The sequence below is a fragment of the Heloderma suspectum genome, chromosome 2 (assembly GCF_057233095.1).
Source record: "Heloderma suspectum isolate Gila_16-S chromosome 2, 16-S_ref, whole genome shotgun sequence".
Classification (NCBI taxonomy): Eukaryota; Metazoa; Chordata; class Lepidosauria; order Squamata; family Helodermatidae; genus Heloderma; species Heloderma suspectum.
The window spans coordinates 191,693,984-191,712,566 of NC_139459.1; the positions used below are offsets into that span (position 1 = coordinate 191,693,984).

Genomic DNA, 18,583 nt, shown 5'->3' on the forward strand with positions numbered 1-18,583 from the left:
AAGCAGCTTCGAAAATGATCTCAGTAGAAATCTTGAGATATGTGGAATCTAAGAACCATGAGAATGGGTAGGCAGTTTTTGAGAAAGAAGATCAAGATTGCTATTTGTGATTCATCAGGAATGAATTGAAACCAATCCACCACAGGAAAATGTGTAATACTTTGTTCATACAAGGACAGGCAAAAAACAAAAGTGACAGCAAGAAGCAAAGAAAAGCCTTCATACATTCCAAATGCATCAGAATGATCCCATTTTTCCATGCTTACTCAGAAGTAGTAAGTCCCACTATGTTTAGTGGAGCTTACTTCCAGGTAGGTGTACATAAAATTGCAGCCTTTGATAATTGGCAAATCCATGCTGGATTAGTTTACTAAGATCCTTGTAGAGGCATAGAAGCCAAGTAGTCAGAAAGAAGCCTGACAAATAGCACACACCTATGTATGCTTATTCAGAAGTAAAGTTCCACCATAGGATTGCAGCCCTACTCTGCATAGTTGGTATTTCAAGAGGGCTCAACAGCTGACATCTACTATAAAGCTAGAAGCTGTTATGGGTGCCAGCCCTTCTCAATAGTTATTTTGCTTATGCTAATTTCCTAATTAGGCAACTGTAAGTTGCCCACTATTTAGTACAACTGGCAAGCAAAACAAATATGTTAACAGCAAACCTAGGCATTTGATGGAATGGTTTTTTCGTTATTGGCAATCACATGCAAATAATACAATTAATAAAGTCACAACACTGGAGAGAAATAAATGTTTTCATCTTTCTATATCTTTCCCCAAACCAGACCTATTACATCAAGATAAATTTTTCTTAAGTTGCCATCTCACGCACTCAGGTGTTGACTGGTTATGAAACTCCAGTAAACAAGGCAAGCTGGGTGTGCATCACCATGGCAACACAGCAAACAGATGCTTTAGAAGCCAGGAGGCAGAACAATTGCAGTTGGGAGGCTGTGGATGGCAGTTGAACCTACAGGGAAATAAGGCCCAGGTAATGGCTTTCTTTGGATTAACTTTTATGGGACATCAGGATCCCTTTCGGGACAGAAGACTAGCATTAACTGAGCATGAAGTGCCAGGTAAGGAAGTTGTCCACAAACATTTATTTCACTGGATAATAAAATGGGGCGGTTCACATGACACAACAGCCCGCTGGGTTATTTAATCTACCATGAAGCTGTGGTGCATGCAGCAGCCATTTTGCATATCCAGCCCCCCCACTTGGGGATTGTCATGTTGTGTGAACCTGGTGAGCTCGGTTTAACCCTTGCATAACCCACACTAGCCGGGTTTGTACAACATGAAAACTCCAGAGCAGGGGTTGGATGTGCAAAGTGGCGCCCACGAGCTGTGCCGTATCATGTGAACCAGGTCACTGTCATCTTTCCTGGGTTTCACCAACACTAATCGCAGTGCAAAGGACTTGAACCAGTTTAGCTGTCATTCCTTCACCTCAGGAAACCCTGAGAACTACTGTTCCCTTAGGAAGGCTATGGATCTTTAATGAGACTCCTAGCACTGTCACCAAACTACCATTGCCAGGGTTCTTTAAGGGGAAGCCATGTCAACAGTCATGGGACTACAACTCCCAGCACTCCTGACCATTAGCCATGCCGGCTGGGGATGACAGGAGTTGCAGCCTAACACAACTGGAGGGCACCAGGTTGAGGAAGGTTCCTATATTGTATGTGTCTCAAATATGTTGTCTCCCATCTTCAGTCTGAAGTTGAACATCCAGGGAGATTAGTTGTTTATCTAGATTGGACTTCATTTCAAACGAAGACCTGAACATTAGGATATTGGTCAGTCTCTAATATGACAGCTTGGCTGAAACACTGCTCCATGCTTAGCAAACAAGATGTCCCTTAAAAGTTTAGATAATTCTTGGCTCCCACCCTTTTTTGCAAGAGATCGGCATGGTATACATAGGATTCCTAGGGAGTCTCCCATCCAGGTACCAGCCATGTCCAGTCCTGCTTAGCTTCAGAAATGGAACAACCATCAGGCAACTTCAGACATTTCTGTTCCTATGAACGGATGTTTGTTCCATTTTCTTTGCTCTGCAACCTGCTATCATCCACAGTGACTTTTGTTTTTCTTCTGTCCATCTGCAGTAGGAACAACACCAACCCCCAAACTGGAACTTTTCTACCCAAAGCTGCCACCCATAGGACCAGCAGGGTCTGATGGCACTGTACACCAGGGCAGCTACAGCAAGTATCAAGAGGCTATCAAACGGATGCAGCTCAAGAAATGTAGGTGAAGAAGCTCCAAAGGCAGGATTTAAATAAGGGTTTCAGCAAAAGCACAGGGACTTTCTGGGATCCCTTACAGGCGTAGGGAACCTGTGGCCCTCCAAATGTTGGACTACAACTCCTATCACTCCTGACTATTGGCCATGCTCACTGGGCTGACGGGGGTGGGAGGGCCACAGGCTCCTACATCCCTGTCTTAGAGGAAAGCCCATACTCATGAGTCAGAGGATATGGACCGGGTGCAAGGGCCTCTGGGTTAAAAGCAGCTATGGGTATGGAAAATACACTGTCCAAGAGAATGCTGGGAGGCAGGCTTGGAGAAGGAAGGAGGGCTGAAGGACCCTGGGTTCTCTGAAAAGGAAGCTGATGCCCTGTGCCAGAGACCTCCAACCTACACTTGTGTCTTACTCACTGCACCGACGTGACAGCCAGCCCCGTCTGTACAGCAGGGAAAGGAAGGCCAGAAACCTCCAGGTGCACAAGATTTTTTTAAATTATTAAAAAATACATTTAATAACAGCAGTAACAAGTTGCAATAATCTGTAGATACCAAGTTGAAATTTTATGTTCAAGTGTGTCCCTTAGGGAGAACTGTTTGAAACATACTGGACTTAATAATAAGCTTTTGTGCACTGGTAGGTTTCCTCTTTTCTTTTCCCTGCGACTGATGGCTTCCTGATTTTCTCTTCTCCTACTGGACAGCAAGCAAACACCTCTGAACAGAACCTTTCTAAGCTGAGAAACCAATCACAACAGTGCCGAGAACTAGACAGTCGGGGCTAAAAGGTTCAGCAGAGTCAAGGACACAGCATTCCTTGGTTCTCCGGGAAAGGAGGACAGAATAGTTAGACAACAGGAGCAAGCGAGCAAGCAAGGGGTCGCAGCTCAAGCGCTAGAGCCCGTGCTGCTCAAGAGCACTCTGGGACACTGCTGCCAAGCAAAGCTCAATGGGCAGAGCACTAGCTTGAGCCCACCGTTTATTTATCTACTCGTGATGCCTCCCTAGTTGCTCAGGCTCATGCTCAAGTCAACGGATTCTGGCAAGCATTGAAGGCCAGCCCTTTCACCAAGACCCTTCTCTCCCATGCTTCCAGACCAGTGGTACAGTTAGGACTGGACCTCAGGGCCGAAGTCCAGGCCCCCAAATGACCATCCAGAGCAGCAGGTGAAGGGGGCAATAGCAAACAGGCCCTGCGTCAGCACCTGGGCCAGCATGGGCATGCTAGGGTCCACCAGGGCTAGAGCTGCTCGCTGGAGCATCCTTTTTCTTATTTTTAAACATTGTAGAGTTAGGAGGCAGCCAGCTAGACATGCACATGGTTGCATGTGCTCATTTTATTATTTTCTTTACTTTAAAAATATATTAACCTTCTCTACAACAAAATGGTGTGTATTCCCAAGTAAATGTGTTTAGCATCATAGCAGCTAAAGCAAACTCCATTTTCCAATAGTGCTATGATTTGAGTTTAACATGCAAAACCGTACATGCTCAGAGTATTTTTTTGACAGGGTTTGCAAATAGGTTTTCTTTCTTTTGCTCGAACGGATCAACAATGTAGAACCAGTTATGAAACATGGAATGACAGGACGAGGAGAAATGTTAGTTCTATGCTTCACTACTTAATTCACATGGCTGTCTGAACACCTCCCCCCCCCCCGATAATTAAGTCCAGGGTCTAAAATTATCTGACTGCACCACTGCTTCAGACAGCCTCTGGTTTCTTCCATCTAACGGCCAAAATTCTTTGGTGACTTTTCTAGACACCAAGCAAGAGTACAGGTTACCATTGACCTGTGGACAAGATATCGGCTGGTGGCTGCCTATAGATCTGTCAGTGAAGCCAGAAGATGCCATACCTTGGATGAGGGTACAAAGGTACCCCCAGCTGCGGAGCCCCATGACCAAGTGAGCATACAGTGGGAGGCAGAGAATTGGTCACCCCCAGCCAGCCCAGTATGGAGGGTCTAATCCCCATCCTTCAATCAAGGTGTCTCAGGGCTAAATCAGATGTTATGAGGGATGCACTGAAGGGTTCCCCACCACCACCACCTCTGGATGGTAACTCTGAATATAGGGACATCACATCATACATCTTCTCTTACTAGACTTCACTGAGGAGATGCAGGATGGCTACTTTCAGTGAATTCATGGACCCTTTTGGAATGTTCAGTTTGGCCCTCCAGTGTACATAAATACAAAGAAATCAATGTACAAATATAGGGTAGGGGTGGACAGTACCCCTCCATCTCTGCGAACACTGTGCAAACCCAAACCTGACAGAATCATTCATTCATTCATTCCATTTCTGGGTGACCAGCCAGATGGGCGATTAATAAATGTAATAATAAATAATAATAAATTTCTATACTGCCCCATAGCCAAAGAATCATTAGGATACCATTGCACAAGGCAGGTCCAGCCTTATCTGAACTATTATTGGATGGATGTTTTATTTGACTAAGACCTAGTTCTCAAACACAGCAGATGAGGTGGTAAACCTGTACCTGGGCTGTGTCACTTTGTACTGCAGGAGGCATGCTCATATGAGACAGAATATTCTCTCCCCCCCCCCCGCCCCCGCAAAGGGGCCTATGCATCGATAATAAGTGTCAGGGAGAAAGTTATTTATTACCATTCCAACTTTCTATATATTATTTGAGGCACTTAGGCATAAATACTTCTTCCCAATATCTAGTTTTGTATGTGCAGGAAACATTTTCATATGAAGGAACATTTCAGTTATTTTGCATGTCCACATTTGCAGAGAGACTGTGGAACACAGACACAAGTTTATCACCTCAGGTGCTGTTTGTGAGTAGGCCTTTGGTCCACATTCCTCCATGAAAAGTATAGACACAAGGGTGGGCAACTTGTGGCCCTCCAGATGTTTTGTTCTACACCTCCCATCAGCCCTAACCGGCATAGCCAATGGTGAAGGTTGACACCCACCCCTGGTGTAGAGAAAAGAAACTTACCACGAAAAACCAAAAATGTGTTAGCCCCTTTCCTCTGACTCCATCGCCATGGTTAAAAATTTGACATACACCAAAAGCTAACAATTAGCTCGAGATTATGGGAGTAGTTGTACTAACAAAGACTCTTGTGGCACCTTACAGACTAACAAATTTATTCTGGCATAAACTTTCATAGACCCTGTCCACTTCATAACATGGTTACTCCTCTGGAAGGAATAGTTGTGTTGGTTTGTTGCTGCAAACACTGGTTCACACGTAATGACAACCCAGAGTATGGGTTGTTGTCTTACCCAGAGTTTATCCATGATTTGTCTGCCAGATGATTGCCCAAAGCACAGGTTTTTTCAATTCCTGGGTTTGTTTCTCTCCTCCTTCGCCCACTCCCTCCATGTATCCTAAATGTCTTTGCAGTGCCATAGTACTAGCATGTAGAGCAACTGGGTTTTCTTACCACTCTTGGCCTCTGCAGCCTGGCAAAACAACCCATGAACAACTTATGGTTCTGAGTTTGCACATCATGACAGCCCATAGTTCACAACCCAACAACAAACCATGGGTTCTCTTCCTGGGTTGTTCATGGTTAACAAACCAATTAACTCCTAGTTCTGGGTTCACACATAATGAGAGCCCAGGATCAACAACCCATACTCAACCCATACTCTGGGCTGTCATTAGGTACAAACAGGTCAAATAGTCCTATGGCAACTTAAAGATTAACACATTTAGGGAGCAATCCTATGGCCGCTAGTCAGCGGCTAGATGGCCACAGGATATCTGATTTTCCAGGAACTGACCTCAGAGCCCATGAACCAAGGTCGGTTCCCAGGGAACCGACCTCCCCCCCCCCATGCTGCCTCACTCCGAAGACGAGCACGGAGCGGCCAAAACAGGGTGTTCTGGGGCAGGGAAGGCGGAAATGCCAGTACGAGACATCCTATGTGTCATCTGGCAGCCTCCTCCCCCGCTCTGCCTTCCTGCTGCTAGACAGCTGAAATTGGCTGTCTAGCTGCAAATGAAGGGCAGAAGCACAGAGGGAACGATCCCCTCTGTGCTTCTCCTGCCCTGCATTGGATAGGCAGTCGCCTCCAAGTTTGGAGGCGGCTGCCTGCCCCCATAGGATTGTGCCCTAATTGTGGCATAAGCTTTACAAAGCGGTAACCTCTGTGGGTAGATGTGATTAGAGATAAAAGAACTGTGGGGGTGAGGCCAAAAGACCAAACGATGAAGATTATTATGCAAAATACTAATAGAACCTTTCTTATTCAGGAGACAAAGATCTACTTAAGAGAGTAAAACATCCAGTCAGAGTGGGTGTGAACCACTCCCAACACTTAATGAATTGGCAGAGCAAGATTAATTGTTGTTGTTCAGTCGTGTCTGACTCTTCGTGACCCCATGGACCATAGCACACCAGGCCTTCCTGTCCTGCGCTCTCTCCCGGAGTGTGCTCAAGTTCATATTCATTGCGTCGGTGATGCTATCTAGCCATCTCATCCTCTGCTGTCCCCTTCTCCTCTTGCCTTCAATCTTTCCCAGCATCAGGGTCTTTTCCAGAGAGTTTTCTCTTCGCATTAGGTGGCCAAAATATTTGAGCTTCAGCTTCGGTATCTGTCCTTCCAATGAGCACTCAGGGTTGATTGCCTTTAGGATGGACTGATTTGACCTCCTTGCAGTCCAGGGGACTCGTAAGAGTCTTCTCCAGCACCACAGTTCAAAAGCATCAATTCTTCGGCGCTCAGCCTTCCTTATAGTCCAGCTCTCACAGCCATACGTTACTACTGGGAAAACCATAGCTTTGATTAAATGGACCTTTGTCGGCAAGGTGATGTCTCTGCTTCTTACTATGCTGTCTAGGTTTGCCATAGCTTTCCTCCCAAGGAGCAAGCGTCTTTTAATTTCATGGCTACAGTCACCGTCTGCGGTGATCTTGGAGCCCAAGAAAGTAAAATCTGTCACTGCTTCCATTTCTTCCCCTTCTATATGCTAGGAAGTGATGGGGCCAGATGCCATGATCTTCGTTTTTTTAGTGTTGAGTTTCAAACCAGCTTTTGCATTCTCCACTTTCAGCCTCAACAAGAGGCTCTTTAGATCCTGTTCGCTTTCTGCCATTAGGGTGGTATCATCTGCATATCGGAGGTTGTTGATAATTCTCCCAGCAATCTTAATTCCGACCTGTGATTCATCCAACCCGGCGTTTCTCATGATGTACTCTGCATATACGTTAAATAAGCAGGGCGACAATATGCAGCCTTGTCATACTCCTTTCCCAATTTTGAACCACTTGGTTGTTCCATGTCCGGTTCTTACTGTTGCTTCTTGACCCTTGTACAGGTTTCTCAGGAGACAGGTAAGGTGGTCTGGTACTCCCATCACTTTAAGAATTTTCCAGTTTGTTGTGATCCACACAATCAAAGGCTTTAGCGTAGTCAATGACGCAGAAATAGACGTTTTTCTGGAATTCTCTTGCTTTCTCCTTCATGGATCACTGCCTTGTTGTGGCGAAGGGGCTTGCGTAACTCAGTGAAGCCATAAGCTATGCCGTGCAGGGCCACCCAAGACGGACAGGTCATGGCAGAGAGTTCTGACAAAATGTGGTCCACTGGAGAAGGAAATGGCAACCCACTCCAGTATTCTTGCCAAGAAAACCCCATGGAACGTATCACAAGGCTAAAAGATATGACGCCGGAAGATGAGCCCCTCAGGTCGGAAGGTGTCCAATATGCTACTGGGGAAGAGCAGAGGGTATTTCCAAGTAGTGCCAGAAAGAGTGAAGCGGCTGGGCCAAAGCCGAAAGGACACTCAGCTGTGGATGTGTCTGGTGGTGAAAAGAAAATCCGATGCTGTAAAGAACAATATTGTTTAGGAACCTGGAATGTCAGATCAATGAATCAAGGTAAGCTGGAGGTGGTCAAACATGAGATGGCAAGATTGAACATCGACATCTTGGGAATCAGTGAACTCAAATGGACAGGCATGGGCGAATTTAATTCAGGTGATCATCATATCTACTATTGTGGGCAAGAATCCCTTAGAAGAAATGGAGTAGCGCTCATAGTCAACAAAAGGGTGGGAAAAGCAGTACTGGGGTACAATCTGAAAAATGATAGAATGATCTCAGTACGAATCCAAGGCAAACCATTCAACATCACAGTAATTCAAGTCTATGCCCCAACCACTGACGCCGAAGAAGCTGAGGTTGATCGGTTCTATGAAGACCTACAACACCTTCTAGAACTAACACCAAAAAAAGATGTCCTCTTCATCATAGGGGATTGGAATGCTAAAGTAGGAAGTCAAGAAATCACTGGGATAACAGGCAGGCATGGCCTTGGTGTACAAAATGAAGCAGGACAAAAGCTAATAGAGTTTTGCCAAGAGAACATGCTGATCATAGCAAACACTCTTTTCCAACAGCACAAGAGGCGACTCTACACATGGACGTCACCAGATGGTCAATATCGAAATCAGATTGATTATGTCCTTTGCAGCCAAAGATGGAGAAGCTCCATACAGTCAGTAAAAACAAGACCTGGAGCTGACTGTGGCTCAGATCATGAGCTGCTTCTTGCAAAATTTCGGCTTAAATTGAAGAACATCGGGAAAACCACTAAACCGTTCAGGTATGACCTAAATCATATCCCTCATGAATATACAGTGGAGGTGAGGAATAGATTTCAGGGATTAGACCTGATAGACAGAGTGCCTGAGGAACTATGGACGGAGGTCCGTAACATTGTTCAGGAGGCAGCAACGAAATCCATCCCAAAGAAAAAGAAATGCAAGAAAGCAAAGTGGCTGTCTGATGAGGCTTTACAAGTAGCTCACGAAAGAAGGGAAGCGAAAAGCAAGGGAGAAAGGGGAAGATATAGCCAACTGAATGCAGAGTTCCAGAGAATAGCAAGGAGAGACAAGAAGGCCTTCTTAAATGAACAATGCAAAGAAATCGAGGAAAACAACAGAATGGGAAAGACTAGAGATCTCTTCAAGAAAATTGGAGATCTCAAGGGAACGTTTTGTGCAAAGACGGGCATGATAAAGGACAAAGAAGGCAGGGACCTAACAGAAGCAGATGAGATTAAGAAGAGGTGGCAAGAATACACAGAAGAACTATACAGGAAAGATCTGAATGTCCCTGATAGCCATGAGAGTGAGGTCACTGAACTTGAGCCGGACATCCTTGAGAGTGAAGTCAAGTGGGCCTTAGGAAGCATTAGTAACAACAAAGCTAGCGGAGATGACAGTATTCCAGCCGAGCTATTTAAAATCCTAAAAGATGATGCTGTTAAAGTGCTGCATTCAATATGCCAACAAATCTGGAACACTCAACAGTGGCCACAAGACTGGAAAAGGTCAGTTTACATTCCAATTCCAAAGAAGGGCAACGCCAAAGAGTGTTCAAACTACCGCACAATTGCGCTCATTTCACATGCCAGCAAGGTGATGCTCAAAATCCTACAAGCTAGGCTTCAGCAGTATGCGAACCGAGAACTACCGGAAGTACAAGCTGGGTTTAGAAGAGGCAGAGGAACTAGAGATCAAATCTCCAACATTCGCTGCATTATGGAGAAAGCAAGAGAATTCCAGAAAAATGTCTATTTCTGCTTCATTGACTACGCTAAAGCCTTTGATTGTGTGGATCACAACAAACTGTGGCAAATTCTTAAAGTGATGGGAGTACCAGACCACCTTACCTGTCTCCTGAGAAACCTGTACGAGGGTCAAGAAGCAACAGTAAGAACCAGACATGGAACAACCAATTGGTTCAAAATTGGGAAAGGAGTACGACAAGGCTGCATATTGTCACCCTGCTTATTTAACTTATATGCAGAGTACATCATGAGAAACGCCGGGTTGGATGAATCAGAGGTCGGAATTAAGATTGCTGGGAGAATTATCAACAACCTCTGATATGCAGACGATACCACCCTAATGGCAGAAAGCGAAGAGGATCTCAAGAGCCTCTTGTTGAGGGTGAAAGAGGAGAGTGCAAAAGCTGGTTTGAAACTCAACATTAAAAAAACGAAGATCATGGCATCTGGCCCTATCACTTCCTGGCATATAGAAGGGGAAGAAATGGAAGCAGTGACAGATTTTACTTTCTTGGGCTCCAAGATCACCGCAGACGGTGACTGTAGCCATGAAATTAAAAGACGCTTGCTCCTTGGGAGGAAAGCTATGGCAAACCTAGACAGCATAGTAAGAAGCAGAGACATCACCTTGCTGACAAAGGTCCGCATAATCAAAGCTATGGTTTTCCCAGTAGTAATGTATGGCTGTGAGAGCTGGACTATAAGGAAGGCTGAGTGCGGAAGAATTGATGCTTTCGAACTGTGGTGCTGGAGAAGACTCTTACGAGTCTCCTGGACTGTAAGGAGGTCAAATCAGTCCATCCTAAAGGAAATCAACCCTGATTGCCCATTGGAAGGACAGATACTGAAGCTGAAGCTCAAATATTTTGGCCACCTAATGCGAAGAGAAAACTCTCTGGAAAAGACCCTGATGCTGGGAAAGACTGAAGGCAAAAGGAGAAGGGGACGGCAGAGGATGAGATGGCTAGATAGCATCACCGATGCAATGAATATGAACTTGAGCACGCTCCGGGAGAGAGCGCAGGAAAGGAAGGCCTGGCGTGCTATGGTCCATGGGTTCACGAAGAGTCGGACACGACTGAACGACTGAACAACAACAACAACTTGCTTTCTCCATGATCCAGCCAATGTTGGCGATTTGATCTCTAGTTCTTCTGCCTCTTCAAAACCCAGCTTGTACTTCCGGTAGTTCTCGGTTCACATACTGCTGAAGCCTAGCTTGTAGGTGTTTTGATGTATGCAAGATGAATAGCATACATCAAAACACCTTAAAGTGGAACAATTACTTTCTGTAGTAAGCTAGCCACTCACAGTTCTTCTTCAGCTTGAGAGCAATAAATGTATTCCATTATTCCAACAGAAGATGCCCAAACTAAATAATATGTAAAACATTGCTAAGCACTCTGTTCCCCATTATTATGTTGATTTCTTGCCCTGCCCTACAAGAACAGTGGGAGGCGTAGCTAGAATGCCATTTACTACATCTCCTCAGGGGATAGAGAGTGTTCCTGGGACGATCTAAAAGGGCCACTGAAGTGGTCACTTCCCTCCATTTTATGTTTTGGATGAAGTTAGCCCTCCTAACTGGAGGCCAGAGTTGGAATACACCCCTTATGCACTGCTCCATTGCTTTTTCTTAAGAGAGACATTCATTCAATGTTTGTTTTAAAAAACAGTCACCCTAGAACAGGTTGCTACACTTCTGTGTTATGTTTTAGGAAACTGTAATGTACTCTGAATATCACTTCTGTCAGATCACATAATAGCAGACAAGATGGTGAATTAATGTTTTTGTTTTGCTGCAGATTTATAGACCGCATGGCGATCAGCAACCCTCTCTTCAGCTTGTTTTGAGTGCCTCATTGGAGAACCATAACAAGAACTATGAGAGTGCAGTTGTACAACAACATGTTCCTGTGTTACGGCCCAAGGCAGCCTATGTACCAATAAATGGGCTGAATGCGGTCATCTATGTGTTGTTTTCTTCTTCTTGCATAAGAATTGGAAGAGAAAATTATCATTCACCAAGCGGTACATTCACCACAGCAGGCTTGTAATCACTTGGCATGCTTTTCATCCCTGTCAAGTAGTGGAGGAAATTCCATATACACATTTGTGCTTCCCTAAAGTTTTGATTAGATCATGAAGCATGGTCAAGATTTCTTAACCTGCCAGTGATAGGATTCAGATGACCAAGTTACCCTGCAGCTCTACACACAGTAAGTTAAGTCTGCATGTGTTAAGTTTGCATGTGTACCCGGTACCAAGCTATATTTCTGACTTAGTTCCACTTATATCCAGAGACAACACTAGCTTTATTTGGATTTTGTGATGCATGTTAAGAGCTTTTTGTATTGATTTCAGTGGAACCTAAGTGTGACAAACTTAATTCTGGATCCAACCCTTTGCCCTTGTCCTCTAAGGAACAGGGTTGCAGACTGATAGGCGGGGGTGGGGGGTGGGACAGCCTTTTAAATACAAGCATAATTGGAATGGTGAATAAACTTCCAAGGAATAGTTTTGGGGTTTCCATCATAGAAAATGTTAAGACTATACTAAAGAAAGATGTGAACATATGCTTTCAAAAGATGTAAAATAAAATCAATTACATAACATCCTCTCATGTAAGTCTTCTATTTCCTTTATCTTGTACTATATTTATATTTATCTTTTTTTTTTTTTAACTTGTACTGGAATGAGAAAGGTTCCTAACATTCCCATGACAAGGCCATTGTGCTGTAAATACATGCTAAGTGAATGTACACCTAGGCATGTAATAAGTATATGTTTGTTTTTGAATGACAGTGTAAATGTAGCTAAATTTAATGCAGTCATGGTGGTAAATATTTAGGTAAGAACTAGATGAAACATGTTCTGAACTAAGACATGTTTATAGGCATTGAAGTTGAATTTGAGAATAGGTTATCTCTACCCCATTTTCCCATTTGGATAGCATTGTGTTTTCCGTGCCCCACACTTTTCTGAGAAAAGGAGAGGAAGACCAAAGCTAAGAGAATGAAAAGCAGTGGCTGGAAGCAGACCGGCGCAGTGCTCTCCCTCAGTTGCTCCAGCATCCAGCTTCACACGGAAACAGAATCACCCTCTTTTTAAAAGCTTTTTGCTTACCAACCCTATCCCTCTAGGAAATGTAAAACATGCTTGCAGATCTGGAACCTTACCGTGCTTGAAAACAGCTGAACCTGATGAATAACTTAAGGAAGATGATCTCTCTCTAAGGCCTGACATGTTGTAAGGAGATGTACTGGATAGTGATGGAGCTTGAGAGCCTTGGTGGTAAATGCTGTGGGATACCAATGTGCAGAAATACAGGTGTGCACATTGTTATGGCTGAGGTGTTATGGCTGAGGTGTTTGTAATCTAATTGAGTGACTGAACATTTAAAAGTCTTTTAAGCATCTCAAGATGTGAGCCTGATCAATCAGGTAACAGATTTTTAAGAATTGTTAAAATACTTTAAAATTCAAGAACTTTAAGCAGCCTTCCCCAAGTTGTGCCCTCCAGATGCATTGGACTATACCTCCCACCATATGATTTGATTAGACAAGGGATGGGGAAGGCGACATCAATTGTGTGTGTCAGGCACTATCTTAGAAGAGGGCATCTCTCTATCTCTCAGGCACTCACACACACAAACACATCTCCCTCTAATGGAAGGAATGCCTCCTCTTCTAAGGAAGGAAGGCCTGCTGTGACATGTACATGCATAATCTAAAAACTAAGGATGTTTTTTCTTCAAAAGGATTGTTTCATTCGTATACAAATGCGTGCAGATGTAAAATCAATTAAAATGTGAACGATTATTGAACAGTGCAATCCCATGTACGTTTACTGAGTAGGAAGTCCCATTCTGTTCAATGGGGCATACTCCCAGATTGCACCGGATTTCTTGATTGCACCCTAGGATTGCACCCTAGGATTTCTTAATTGTGCAACAGTCTTAATAAATTATACAATTCTCATACTTACCTCTGCCCTCCATATATATATATGTATGTGTGTGTGTGTGTGTATGTGTGCGTGCATGCGCACACATGTGTCTGGGCAGGGTGGAAGGGAAAAAAAGATATGAAGTTTACAGCACAGAAGAATGAAACAATGTAATAGAAAGTGATCTTTAATATATAATTTATATATATATATACACACAAAAAAGGGAAAAAGTACCAAATAAGTGCCGTATCGCCCACTTCACTCACACGCCTCCCCAAAGGAATACAACTGAGCTGTTTTAGCACTAGCCCTAGAGGGATCGGGGAGATCTGGGTTGGGTGGTTTGTTTTTCAAAACATTCACTTTTCTCCTCTCACATAGCCTGCCCCCAAGGTCGGCACCAATAAAGCATAGGCTATACACAAAGGCAGTTGCTGCCCATTAAAAAAACAAAAACCAAGCTTTTCTTTAAAAAAATTTAAAGCAATAAAAGAGCTTTTTTAACGGAGAAAATTTAAAAAAAGACACCATTTCCCCACTTCCTTTTTTTCTTTAAAAACAAAAAAGGTAACTTCATATTTATTTATTTATTTATTTTTTGCATTAAAACACTTGGTTTTCCCTTCATTCATCTGCTTTAAAGGAACAGAGACTTTACAAAGCTTTCTTGCCTCTGCATGGCTTGGATGTTCCCCCTTTGACGTCCCTTTTGATAAAGAGTTGAGCAAAATAAACCCCATTTTCAAAGAATCTCTGTTTTAGTACTGGAATCCCACTTGACAAAGGGGGGGGCAGTGGGGAGGGGTCTGTAGCTTGCCAATATTAGATTCAATGGGGACAAGACGAAAACAATGGTAGTGGGACACATCCATACAAAAGCCTGCCACCAGGTCACCAGTTCAGTCCACAGCTGCTATGAATATAAAAATTTCTTGGAACAGGATCAAGTGAAAAATGGGCCAAAGATGGTCTATCTGGATAAGAACAGAATTGCAGCCATCATGGGAATTACAATCTTATCCCCTCCATAAAAGGGAAAATAGGCTGCATGTCTTTGCTCTGCAAGGTGTCTCGCTGGCCTTACAGGAGCTAAGTAGATGGAATCAGTATGTAAAGCATTTTCAAAAGGACAGCTGTTCTTCCCCAAATAACAACCCTTCTGGAGCATTTATTTTTACACACACCCTTTTGCCACTTAAGGGTACGAGCTCCTTCAAAACCTGAAGACAAAGCCTTGGCAGTTCCTATGAACAAACAGTACTCGTGCAGGGAGAACTCCAATCCCCATCCACATTTGCTAAGAAAATAGTTTTTCTTTAAAAAAGGGAGTGCGGTTCTCCTTCTCTTCCACCCCAGTTCCAAATTCTCTCCAATTGATATGTGGCAATTAACACAGGGCCCTCGCTCTGCTGATGTGTGGCCTACCGCCTTTCTCTCTCCCTGCCCCAAGTTAGGCAGGCTGGAGCAAGCATTCACTCAGGGAAGCTTGGCCCCAGAATGCTCAAAGTACATGTTACAAAAACCACTTCACATAAGCATCCCAGCTGACATGGGGAGGGGGGAGAAAAAGAGCATGGAAGGGAGGGTTCATGAACTTTTCTGGAGCTGTGATGATTTGATAAATATATTTATTTTATTTTTTAAAAAAGATGTGGAACATCCCCCCCCCCACACACACACACACAAAACAAGGCCAGAAAAACCAACTGCCTCATGTAGAATCATGAGGAAACTTGCGGGGGGGAGAGGGGAGAGACTTGGCACTTAGCAACAAAAGTCTCATGAAAGTGTACTGGAAGGAAGGAGCTCGCTCAGTCTTCCAATTTCAGGAGTGAGAGAGCTCCTGTTAAAGAATTGCTACTTCTTTTCTGTTAGGGTCCCAATGTGTAGGAAGAAGCTCCCTCCTGCAGGAAGATGGAAGAGAAGGGGTGCACACAACCATCTCCCCCCCTCCAACTTCAGGCACCTAAGGCAGGTTGCATCTCCATATGGTAGGATACCTCTTTCCCTGGCTATTATGGGAGATGGAATGGCAGGGGAGGTGGAGGGAACAAGGCCCATTCCCTGCCTTCTCTTTGGCATCAAAACCACAACCCCAAGGCCCTTTTCTTGGGAGTACCCCAGTGTTTGTCACAACTCCCCGTAAATCCAGCCAGACAAAAGCAATTTGGCAAATGAGAACTGTACCCCAAGCGACAACCCCTCACCACAAGAGAGACACATTCCCAAACTTCACAGTGAATGTGTGTGCATGAGAGAAAGAGAGAGAGACAGAGTGGGTGTTGCTGAAGGATGCAACAATCAAAATGCATCAGGGGGCAAGCCGCCTCCCCACCAGAACAGTGCTGCCGCTGCTGAAGTTCCTGAAAGTCTTGGCAAAGGGCACCATGAGAGAGAAAGGGCCCCTCTCAAAAACATCCAGGCAATGCTGGGGAAAAAGGAACAACTGCCCCTTCAGCGATAAAGCCGAACGTCAGCTTTCTGGATCCACAAATAGACATGGGTGGGGACTGTGACCCCTGCTGCAACTTCCCCTCATCAGGTTCTTTGGTTGACCCCAGGAGAGGCAGAAAGTTTCCAACAAACAATTTGTTTACCTTACCCCAAAATAGCACCCACAGGCCCAAAAGGGGGCACTCCAAGTTAGGCTTTGCTCCCAATAAATAAAAAAGTCTCTTATGGGGTAGAGTGACCTCTGACATCTCCTCTTTTTCAACACCATGGAGGATCTGAGTTTGGAGGTTGTGGGGGTTTCCCTTTTAGGAGGGTGTGTCAGAAATCCAGAGCAGAGAGAGAGAGAGAGAGAGAGAGAGAGAGAGAGAGCGAATCAAACAACCCCATGCTGCCTAAGCCTAGCTTAAGAGGTCCCTTTGTAGTAAAGGCTCTTGCTAACTGGTGGGGCCCCCATTCAGGAAATAGGTGGTCATCTCGCCTTTGCCTTTGACCTTGATGATGCCACGACACTCCAGCTGATAACCTTTGGCTGCCAATACCTGATAGAGGTCAGTTGTCACCTAGAAAAAAGGGGGACACAGACAGAGCTGTTAGGGTAAAGGGAAAGTGGAGGCAGGCAGCCTCAAAGTTGGCTGGGGATGGTGGGAGTTGTAATCCAAGATACCTGGAGGATACCAAGTTGGAGAAGGCTGTAGCAGTTCTTCACACAACACAGAAATAACGTATGGATTCACTATCACAGGATGTAATGGTGTAGTGGTTAAGAGTGTTGGACTGCAACTCAGGAGACCTGGGTTCCAGTCCTCGCACAGCTATGAAGCTACTGGGTGACTTTGGATCAGTCACTGACTCTCAGCCTAACCTACCCCACAGGGCTGTTGTGAGCATAAAATGGAGATGAGGAAGACCATGTAAGCTAGCTTGTGTTCCTTCCAAGAGGAAAAATGGTAGGATATAAATATAATAACAAATAAATGTAGTGATGGCCACTAACCTGCACAGCTTTTAAAATTTATTTATTTAAAAGAAGAACAAGAGTGGACAGCTTCATGAAGGCTGGGTCTATCCTATGGCTATTAGCTGCGACGGTAAAAGGAACCTCCACATTCAGAGGCAGTATACCTGCAGACGCTAGGGACAGACAAGGGAGGGCTATTGCCTCTATGTGCTATGTGTAGATTCCTTGGAAGCACCTTGTGAGCTATGCTGGAAACAGGATGCTGGACTACTGGATGGACATTTAACAAGACAGTTCTTATCTTCATAATGTACCATAACAATTCAGCAGGGTGGCCAGCAGAGGGAGCCCTAGGAATGCAACCCTCCAAAGTATTTTATTTATTTGAGATGTATGAATCACACCTTTCCAACCAATATTGTCTCCAAGGCAGCTCACAACAAATAATTAAGAACAGCAACACAAATTGCCTCTCCCTCTCCCTTAAATCTCCTCCAAACGTGAATACCAACTTTCATCTGGAATCCTCCTCCACTCCCAAGAGTGTCCCCCCCACCCTGCCCAGGCACCAAAATCATTGCCAGGAAAGTCAGGTAGCAGATGACAATTACAAGGAGAGGAAGGGCTTCAGTTCTACTGGGCTGTACATTTAAGTATGACCCCCACCTACTCACAAAAAGGGAGGGGAGGGGAGATGAGATTGCAACAATCCTCACTCTAGCCCAAACGTTCCAGCTGTTGCTGGTGGTTCTTAAACTATCCTCCAATATCATAAGGAACTGTAGCATAGTTGGCCCGTACCGTGAGAAACTGCTATGCCATACTCAACTGCAACAAACTCCTTTTACTTTTAAATTGGTACACTGCAGCTACTCAGCATGCTGATACGGTGCTCTTACACCCCAGAAGGGCTCGGACCAGAGTACATGGAGTGTCTCCTCCCATATTTTCTGTCTTTTGCCATAAGATCCTTTAAAGTGGTCTTGCTTAGGGATCCTCTGCATTTAACGTTCCTCAGGAGGCTTCCAGGTTAAGGTCCTTCCCACTGGCAGGACCATCGTTGTGAAACTCTCACCTAAGGAAGGCTTGTTTGGCTGACTCCCTTCTAGCTTTTAGGAGATTTGTGTGAAAAGAAGAAAGAATGCAGTTGTACTCTAGGCTTTTAATACTGTCTTGGCCAGTTGTTTTATGCTGATGTTTGCTGCTTTGATTAATGTTGGCTGATTTATTATGGTATCCATTTTTCATTATAATGAATTTCATGGTTGTAAGCCGCCTTGGGAGGGCTTCTGCCCTGAAAGGCAGTCTAGAAATATTTTAAATACATAAAATTCCCCTTTTAGGAAGGCTTTTAGCTGTAGAAAGGATGGGCCTTGGACTGGTGGAATGAATAAG

General features: G+C 44.4%; 2 protein-coding genes across 2 annotated transcripts in view; one reads left to right on the top strand and one right to left on the bottom strand.

Moving 5' to 3' along the window:
* The first annotated feature begins 790 nt into the window (after positions 1–790).
* SPMIP11 (sperm microtubule inner protein 11) lies at positions 791–12,447 on the top strand. Its single transcript, XM_084836985.1, has 4 exons — positions 791–1,084; positions 2,120–2,260; positions 4,022–4,166; positions 11,631–12,447. The coding sequence occupies exons 1-4, from the start codon at positions 1,000–1,002 to the stop codon at positions 11,677–11,679; spliced, it is 420 nt and encodes a 139-aa protein (XP_084693111.1). The 5' UTR covers positions 791–999; the 3' UTR covers positions 11,680–12,447.
* Positions 12,448–14,330: 1,883 nt separating this feature from the next.
* Positions 14,331–18,583, bottom strand: part of ADCY6 (adenylate cyclase 6) — a 57,632-nt gene continuing 53,379 nt past the window's right edge. Inside the window, exon 23 of the mRNA XM_084836956.1 lies at positions 14,331–16,790. Within this exon, the coding sequence (XP_084693082.1) occupies positions 16,665–16,790 (126 nt within the window). The 3' untranslated portion in view covers positions 14,331–16,664. The remainder of the gene's footprint in view (positions 16,791–18,583) is intronic.